The sequence below is a fragment of the Trachemys scripta genome, chromosome 15 (assembly GCF_013100865.1).
Source record: "Trachemys scripta elegans isolate TJP31775 chromosome 15, CAS_Tse_1.0, whole genome shotgun sequence".
Lineage (NCBI taxonomy): Eukaryota > Metazoa > Chordata > Testudines > Emydidae > Trachemys > Trachemys scripta.
The window spans coordinates 18,708,612-18,718,113 of NC_048312.1; the positions used below are offsets into that span (position 1 = coordinate 18,708,612).

At 54.0% G+C, this 9,502-nt stretch overlaps 1 protein-coding gene across 1 annotated transcript; it reads right to left on the reverse strand.

Annotated features, from left to right (window-relative positions):
• Window positions 1-1,124: 1,124 nt before the first annotated feature.
• On the reverse strand, window positions 1,125-8,726 carry LOC117887875. Its single transcript, XM_034790585.1, has 3 exons — window positions 8,413-8,726; window positions 5,945-6,903; window positions 1,125-3,360 (listed from the first exon to the last, which is right to left on the reverse strand). The coding sequence occupies exons 2-3, from the start codon at window positions 6,894-6,896 to the stop codon at window positions 3,152-3,154; spliced, it is 1,161 nt and encodes a 386-aa protein (XP_034646476.1). The 5' UTR covers window positions 6,897-6,903; window positions 8,413-8,726; the 3' UTR covers window positions 1,125-3,151.
• Window positions 8,727-9,502: the final 776 nt, after the last annotated feature.

A 9,502-nucleotide genomic window follows, 5' to 3' on the forward strand; every position in this document is an offset into this window, starting at 1 on the left:
TTCCAAGGGGACATGGACTGGTATTTTAATGAATCTAGTTCTATCATTTATAGTAGTTTGTCAGTGGAGCCCTTTCCTCCCAAATATTTAAGGCACTGCCTCAGGGGGAACGGGTGTTGTCCATTTGTGCATGAAGCTTAGAGCAAACAGCTGGAGACTGTCCGTGGTGCCAAAAGGATGGATTCATAAACCATGCATCAATATTGCCACCTACAGATCTGTGGAGAACCGCTGCTCTGCTTCTTCTGCTCTCTCCCACTAGTGCTATATTGCCATCAAACGATGCCTTCAAAAACAGCCTGGCAGTGACATCTAGTGCCCGCAGCAGGGCAAAGGAGATACATGCTCTGTCACCCCTAGTTTCCACAACTATACTACATGAAACTAAAAAATGTTTAGAGTATCGCAAAATGAATTTGCTTTGTGCAGTTGGTCTTTTGCTTGGGGATGCGAACACTGGAGGAGATCCTCAGTGCAAGTCTTACTTAGGAAAATAATACTTCTGTGGATCTCAACAGTGAAGTATGATTTCAAATCCTTTCTTTAGTGAGTACCTATTAGCCTCAGTTTGCATGTGAGGAAATGGAGATGCTGAGGTTAGCTGGCTTGCTCAAGGTTCCTGTGTTAGCGCTCAGAGAGCACACATCAGGATCCTAACTTCCAGCTAGGAAATGCCTGGTCCTCACTTGTGCCATGTGAGAAGTCACCAATTTTCGAACTTATTTAGTTCAACCACTTTAGTATTTCAAGCTGCCGAATGTAACCCTGAGCCATTCCACCTCCGTTGTACGCTGGGGTCAGGGTCACTAGGGATGATGCCTATGAAGGAAAGAGCCCAGCTTGGCTGCAGGATCAAGGTTAATTTGGCAGTTACGAGTTGGAGTCACTGGCAGAGGACTAGGCATGGAACCCCAGGATACTGTTTTGCTTGTCACGGCAATCATTTCATTGGGGTTCATGGGTAAGACAAGGGAAGTGAAATCAAGCGGCAGCTACCCCTTCAAACCGGGTTATTTCCTGTGAGCAGAAGATGCCCATCTGAACGCCACCTGAAGCATTCGGTTACCTTTCAAATGTATTACATTTCCTATGGACACCCACGTTCCCCCAAGAGAGACAGCCAGTCTGTACGCTTGTTATACTTGTCCCCACAAGACAAGCTAGTGTGCTGCAATCTGACAGGTGTCACCACCTTCTGGCTCCCAGATACCACCTCAGCTTTTAATGTCCTGCTTTGTTTCACACAGTGATGGGCAATAACCTGACCTAACCCACACCAGACATCTCACAGGCTTTTTCTTTCTGAAGAGCTCAAGTTTATTTGGCTTGGCATCCACGCCAGTGACTGGTACAGCTGCTCGTCAGAGCACTAGCTGAGTTTGCTAAAACCCTCAAATGCGACAGGAGTCATCAGGCTTCTGAATGTCCAGGGAGCAGAATGCAACCAAACTCAATGGAACCTTATCCATCCCCAGCATTTAAAATACTCTCCCCACCACTCCCTTGGGCAAGAGCTGCATCAGAGCAACCCCCATCAACGCTGCTCTGGGTCATCCAACCAACACAATGCTCACTCCTAATTTCCTCTCCCAGGGTGGAACATGCTGGCTGCACTGCTCCTCCAGCCAAATCCTGAGGTCTTGACTCAGGCAGCCCTCGGAATACGTCAGCAGGTGGGCATCTGGGAATGGTTCTGTACCATGGGAGGGAGGAGTTCCCCAGGAGCCTCACTTCCTCACCACGCAAGGATCCCCACCAAAGAGAGGGCTGGAGATAAGATGGTAATGCAGGAAGATGATGCTTGCAGTAAACTAGTGCAGTGACCTTCCACTTCTGGATGCCTCAGTTCCCAGCTGAAAAGAGGTCATCTCTGATCAATCTAATCACTCTGACCTAGTTCTCTGTGGGCTTTTGCTTGCATCCCAAAACCACCACATGATTTGGGACTAGCAAAAGTGATGGACCAGGACTGTCATGGCAAGGCTGATCCAGGTCACACTGGAGATTCTTTGGCCGAGTTGTGTGGGAGCTTGTAGTGTCTGCTGGGATCTTGTCTGGCTCTAGCCAGGGTCAATAGCAAGGCACTTTCCCAAGCACTAAAATTAACACTTAAAGTCGTATACAAACAAGGCCGTTCCTGAACGGTGGCCTGGCTGGACAGGACGAGGAAGTGGCTAGGAGTAGGTGTGCCCCCTAAAGGTATTTGGGAGAAACTTAGACTATCCAGCTTAGGCATGAGATAGACAATCCTCAGAAGGGGAGGTCAAAGCAAGCAGACCCCTGTGTGCGCTCTGGTTCTTGTTGCCTCTGGCAATGAGAGGAGAGCAGAAAACCAGGCAATGCCAGCAGGGAACGAGTCTGGCTGGGCTCACTTGTTTATTTTAACTTAATACTTAATCATTAAAGGCCAAACCCTAAGTTCTTACTCAGGTAAAACTGCCACTCTCTTCACCAGGAGTTTGCCCTGGGAAAGACCCTTTGGCTTTGCCCCGTAGCTCCTTACACTGTAGAACAGGGCTGGATCCTGGCTTGGAAAGGGACTGAGCTGCTATGCTGCTTCTCGACTTAGTGAGTTTATATCAAGGTGGAAAAAAGAAGATACTGGTTTAAATTCCCTGCTCGTGGCTTAGTGGCTAAAGGGGGAAGGCCCCGCAGGGGCAGGAAGCAATGGCGCGGCTACATGTTCAGTCTTCTCTGCAACGCGCGATGCAGCAGGTGAAGCCCGGGGTGACGCTCTGTGCTGCTGTTCCATACACAGATACGGCCCGGCCCATGGACTGCTCTGGAACCCTGCGAGGGAGGGGCCCCCCGTAGGCCCACGCAGAGTTATTTCCTTGGTGCTGTGGCTCTTCCAAACCTATGCGAGTTTTACGCTGTGCCACCAAAGCCACAACGGGTGCCCCCCGATGTCCTGGGTGTGGCTCTCACTGCAGGTTAAGAGCATCAGTGGAGTGATTTCTCTCGTCTTTTCTGCACAGGAAACAGAGTCCCTGCCATTCACGTCTGTGAGGTTCAGCACCAGCTCTGTCCTCTCCTGCTCAATTCTTTTTTCACTCAAGCACATGAAGCTCCAGGGAACAGGGAACTCGGGTCTGAACTGGGCTCTGAACTCCACAGACTGTGGAGGGGCAGATCATTCCCCGGCAGCTGGTCACGTGTCCAGTTCTCGCCGCAGTTTGACAATTTCCAGTAAGAGTTTCTCTTTCTCCAGCACGATCTTTTCCTTCTGCAGCTGCAAGGTCTCTTTCTGCAGCTCCAGGATCTCGGTGTGCAGCCGGCTGTGCTTCTCCCAAAGCTCCTTGGCTGGCCCGACAGAACCCCTCTGGCTGGGCAGCGAATCTTCGGTCACAGATGCGCTTGCTGAACAAACCAAACAACAACCCCCCAAATGGTTAAAACAAACGGAGTCAAGAAAATACAGAAACGGCGGTTCATCCCAGAACCCAGCCCCCATGGGGCAACGTCCCACCCGCCACAAACAGCAGGATCCAACCTCCTCAAAATAAGGGTCATGCCCCAGTTCTGCCAGGACCTAATGCTGCTCTGTCTGCATCCAGGAAAGCTCGTCCAGGCTACAGGAAGCAGCTCTACAGCGATGCCCTTTCTGATCTAACACCCCCGTGTCTCTCTCTCCTATCTTCTCTCGTCTTTCCCTGGTTACCTCTGGCCTCTTTTCCTCCCGCCCCCCACCTTGATACTCCTCTCCTGTTACCCACATAATTTACCTAGACATGAGACGTGTGGTAGCTCTGATGTCCTAGAACCACTAGTCGTGCCAAGCATCAAATAGTGGTGAGGCCTGTAGTGCCTGACGCTACAAACGGGCATTTAAAGCTGTCTAATTTCACCGAGTGCTGCCAGTGAGCCAGGCCATGGGACAGCCTCCCACGCAATCCCAGGCGGATGAACAGCAAGCAAAGTCAGCATGGGCTCGTGTACTCAGGGTGCGACCCTGCTCCGAGAGCAGATGAAGGTTCTTTCAAGCTGCCCGAGCATACTTAAGGTGGAGGGTGGGGCTGTCTTAATGGCAATGGGAGATCTGCAGCTGCCCTTCCCAGGGGGGTAAGCCCTGCCCCTTCTGTCAGGTTTAACCATAGTGCCATGCGGAGGTTGTTAACACTGGCTGGGGCAGGCCACCGCCAACTTGTGCTGAAGTTCTAAGCAGCCTGGTTGGCAAGCTGGACAGAAGCAGAGCTGGAGACGCCCTCACTGCAGTGGGCTGAAGGAGCGAGTGATACCTTAACGCCAATGTCCAATGCATTCTGGCTTAGGAAGGAGCATGGTCACACAGACAGCAGAGTGGGGTGAAATTGGAGAATGAGTGGGAATACGGGGCAGATCTGTGGCACAATTCTACGCATGATCCGGAGCTTCAGGACAGTTTAGCAACACTAAAAACAGACACAGGGAACTTCTCCCCAGCCTCAAATTGTACATCTACTCTCTTAAAAGCAGCGGGTCTCAAACTGAAGGTCGTGACCCCTCAGGGGGTTGTAAGGTTATGATGTGGGGGGTCGTGAGCTGTCAGCCTCTACCCCCAAACCCTGCTTCACCTCCAGCGTTTAGAATAGCATTAAATATTAAAAAAATGTGTTTTTAATTTATAAGGGGGGGTTGCACTCAGCGACTTGCTGTGTGAAAGGGGTCACCAATACAAAAGTTTGAGAACCACTGCTTAAAAGCAAGGTGTCCCTTCTCGCTGGATTTGATCTGTTCCAGCTGACCCGCCTTTCGTCTCTAGTTACACTAGTAAGGAACCAAGATGGTTCTAAGCCAGCGGTTCTCAAACTGTGGGTCAGGACTCCAATGTGGGCCGGGGTCGCCAGGGCTGGCTTAGACGTGCTGGGGTCTGGGGTTGAAGCCCAATCCCCACTGCCTGGCGCCAAAGCCCAAGAGCTTCAGCCCTGGGCAATGTGGTTCAGAGTACGGGGCTGCACTCAGAGACTTGCTGTGTGAAAGTTGGGGTTTCTCCCCCCCCCCCGCCTGGGCCAATGGGGCTTGGGCTTTGGCCCTCCCATCTGGGGTGTGTGGCTCGTGTGGGCTCAGACTTCACTCCCTCCTCCCGGGGTCGTGTAGTAATTTTTGTTGTCAGAAGGGGGTTGCAGCGCAATGAAGTTTGAGAACCCCTGTTCTAAGCTGTTTACAACCCCGGGCCCTGGGATGGAAACAGTATTTGTCACTTGACTGTTATCGCAGCAGGGGAGAACAGGGCTGTATTTCTGCAAAGGCATCTTAATAGTGATAGTAGGAAAAATGCTCCCTGACGGACTGGAGACACAAACACACCCCTGGGGGCACTGCTCACTGACTCAGAGCCGTTCTCAGGGGAGACGTGTTTGGCCAAGCACTTGGCAAGGGGCTGGGAGGAAAGGTCCATTCTTGGGAATTCTGGGCAGCTTAAAATCTATTCTAAATGGTCACTTGATAGCAACATGCTCCTCTCATGGCAACCATGGCCTGCTTAGAAAGGGCTAGTGCCTATTAATGACACTCCATAACAGAGGGCAAAGCGGCACAGGCAGCTCTATCACCAGGGTCAGACCAAGTACAAATCCTGGCTCAGGTCACACGTGAAATGAGATTGGTGCCTCTTCCCACCCACCAGATGACCTGTCACTGATGGAAACTTGTACTCCAGCCAGGAGCAGGGCAGTGACTGGTCAGGGCTGAGAGATACTGGCAGAGCTCACATGGCTTCTGCTCAGAATAGGCTGAGTTCTGCTCTTGGTGACACGGGTAAGTATCCAGAGTAGCTCTGCTGAACTGCACGTAGCATCTACAGCTATATGTGGTGTAACGGGAGCCAGGATTGGGCCCGTTTGCCAGGCTGCTGCTAGTAACTAATAGCCTCTTCCTTTCACGGACCAATTAAAATACTGCTGGGAAGGAGGAGGAGGAGGAGCCGGGCACTGTGTGGCCTGGCTAGCGGGCGTGGCTGTCTCACCATTATCATCCATTGCTGTGTGGAGGCCTTCCGAGCTGGGGCTGTCAGTCCTGCTGCTTTGTGTGACTGGGCTTGAGATGACCCCTAGGCAAGGCCATTCGAATACAGGGCTCAAAGGGCACTTGATCTTATAGGCCAGTGCAAAGTCAGGGGAGCAGTTCAGAGGCACCGGAGTCCTGCCAGGAGCAGGCACCTCAGGTCCATGGCTCGGTGGCGAGGTAGTCCTGGGAATTGGCACAGGGTGTGTCTCAGCTACGGGCGCACAAGTCAGCGGAGGATCCTTACTGGGGCCCAACAGTCTCTTTTCCACACTCTCTTGAGATCCACCCAAGCACAAATCGCTGGGCTGCGGGTCCCCTGGCGCACGGATGAAGCTCTTTCCTGGACAGCCAGTCCCTGGTGCCATTTCTTTGTCTGAGTCCAAAAGGACTTCCGTTTTGCAGAGCAGTTTGTTCCCCTGGCTCAGCTGAAGCCCATCATTCTGGCTGTGGAGGAATAAGTCTGACGAAGACTCCCGCATCCCCTCCGCTGCGCAGAGAGGCACTGTGGTTCCAGCCGGGACGCTGGACGGCTTCGTTCTGAACCCAGGGCCCAGAAGCAATGGTTCTGCCAGCTCCGGCCCTGTCTTATTGAAGAGAGCAAAGATGTTGTGGAAGAGCCTCTCCTGGGGCCGCTGCCTCAACAAGGGGTGTTTCACCGTGGTCAGCTCCTTGCGGGCGTCAATGACCATGTTATGCCACTTCTTGCGGATCTCGTCAGGCGTGCGCTGCACGAGCGGGCTGAGGGAGTTGACGGCAGCAGTGATTTCTTCCCACGCTCGCTGACGGTCCATCGTGTTCCTGTAGCGCCCGCTCTTGGGGATCAGGATGTCCTTGCGCAAGCTGAATTCTTCAAGGATGAGGAACTTCTCTTCTTCGGAAAACTTGAGTCTTTTTGGCTTGGCTGTGGTCATGTTGCCCCTGCGATTCAATTACAAGTCACCATTATAGCACTATTTACCATGAGATCCCGCTTAACCGTAGTACTGAGCCCAGGTGGTAGAAGAGGATATTGTACAAGGTGGATCGTGACTCCATCCAAGTTTGGGGTTTTTGGGAGCAATCAATTGGTTGATAATTATGTTTCAACCATCAATACCCATAGGACCCTCTGCAGCTTTAAGTTCAGGTGATTTAAGCACGTAAATAAGATTACCCTACGATTAGATAATCTGGCCTTAGCCACAGATCCAGCGGGGCGCCTCACAATCAGCAGTGGCTGAAGTTTGCCTAACCAAGGGCCTCACTGACAAACTGCCCCAGCCTGAGAGGTGCACAGGATCTGCGTACAACTGAGCTGCCTACAGCCACACTGGCCTTTAATGCCAAAGTGAGGCCTGGCGGAGCACCGGTCCCAGCCTGCAACACAGCAGCTTCATCCAGCAAGGCCCATCATGGAGTCTGCATCTTAAAAGCACAAAATCCTTCCTATTAAGCAGCTACCCTAGATAACCATATAGAATCTCACAGGGCTTTATGAAGGAAGGTAAATATCATTAATTACCACATTAAATGCAGGGAAACTGAGGCAAAGGACGGTGAAGCAACTGGTCTGTCACGGAGCAAGCCGAGGACTAGAACCCTGGACTCCTGACTCCCAATGCCGTTCTCCGTGGAAGTATAGCCCACAAGGACTACAGCTTGCTGGGGTCAACAAGCAGTAGCTCACATGGGCATCAGCTGTCCCTGAAGGCCGGACCTTTGTACCGAAAGTGCCACCTGTTACTTTGAGCTGGAGAATTACAAGCTGCATCCAGCCAGCTCTGCAGGGCCGGCAGCGATCTATTGTTTTGTCAGATTTGTAGCATATGCTCCTTGGGGCAGGGATCAGGCCTTCAAAGGCACCCATGTCAGAGAGAGAGAGAGAGAGAGAGAGAGACAGGAGGGTCATCACCGCAATGCTGGGAACTTTGACTTGCAAGGACACTGCCTGACATATAGTCCATCTAGCCCAGCATCCAGTCTCTGTGCCAGGGGCCAGCACCGATGCTGCAGAAGAAGGTGTAAAAGCATCCCTCAAATGCACAATTACGCAATAACCCTCTGATAGGGGAAATTTCTGCCTAATCCTTAATTCCTAGTGCCTGGCCGATGCCCCGAAGCACCAGCGTTTAGCCCCCTTATTTTTCTTCTCCTGGTGCCTGAAACTCCAGATGCTTTTATTGCTGGTCTAAACCCCTAACTGTGCTGGCCGCCTACTCAGCTCTTTCCCGCACCAGTATCCAGTGGGGGTGAGTTCCGCCGGCTAACGAACTGCGGGGCAGCGCGCGCTGGGGGCGGTTCCCGCGCTGGGGTGGCCCCGCACCTCTGAAGATGGGGCGCAGCGCAGGCCCATTGCACGCCGGGAGCGGCTGGCTGCGCCTCAGGGCGGCGGGCGGCGGGGCTGGGGCGAGCCCGCGGGGCCCGGCCCGGCCGCGGGGCGGCACCTACCTGCCTGCGGCGCTCGCATGCCGGCGGCCGGAAGCGGGAGCCGCGGGAGGCGGCGGCTGCCCCGGGCCCAGCTCGGCAGGAAGCGGGGGGTTGCCACGTATCCCGTGACACGCGGGGGCGCCGTGGCCACGCCCCGGCCTGGCTCCGGGATCCCGGCCGGGCCCTGGCCCGTCGCTGGGGCTCGCTCCCGGTCCCGCCGCCCAGCCCGAGCGCGGCCTTAGCCCCCTGCCCAGCCGGAGGGGCAGTGACCGGCCCCGGCCTGGGGGCTCGCTGCTTTCCTCGCCCAGCACCGGCTCCCCTTCCCCGGCCGGGTCTTTCCTCCCGGGCCGCTCACTGCTCCTCTGCCCCGCTCCCCCCGCCCAGGGGCCGTGTTTCCTGGGGATGAGGCGGGTCTGGCCTGACGGCAGCAGGTGCGGTGCTGGGGCCAGCCCTTAATGCGGCAGGAGCTGCGGGAGGGAAATCGGGGAGCCGCACGAGCAGCAGGAAGGGAGCTCGGGGGGGTGTCAGAGCCCAGGCACATGCCAGTCAGTGGTTAATGGGGTGGGGAGGGGGGCTGTACCTGTACCTGTGATGGAGCAGAGATTATGAAGGCAGGGGGAACTCCTGCAAGTGTTCCAGCCTTTCAGGGATTGGCCTGGGACCAATATTTAATATTTTCAGTCATGACTTTGGTGCAAAAAATAGGTGTGTGCTAATGAACTTTGCTGACCACACAGAGCTGGGCAGTGTCGCCACTGCAGAGGATGATCAGAATATTCTACAGGAAGACAAGGATGACCTAGAGGACTGGAACGATAGACGTGGGATGAAATTTAATGGTACAAAGTGTGAGGTCGGGCCGTGCACACAGGGGCGGGTAAGAATTTCTGCTACAAGATGGGGGCTCATCAGTTGGAAACAACAGAGAAGGAGAAAGACCTGGGTGTGCTGGTTCATTACAGGTTGACTATGAGCCATTAAATGTACTGTGGGCCAGGGCCCACCCACTTAGCATCCAGGCCCAACTCCGGCTTAGCTCTGCCCCACTCCACCCAGGCAGCAGGGTTGGGGTGTGGGGACTTGTCCCACTCTGCCTATGTGCAAGCCCCTG

Coding starts and splice junctions, on each gene's coding strand:
- LOC117887875 (XM_034790585.1), bottom strand. CDS start 6,896: ATGACCACAGCCAAGCCAAAAAGACTCAAGTTTTCCGAAGAAGAGAAG. Junction 3,361..5,944: donor CACAGCAATGGATGATAATG/GTGAGACAGCCA, acceptor TGGTTTGTTCAG/CAAGCGCATCTGTGACCGAA.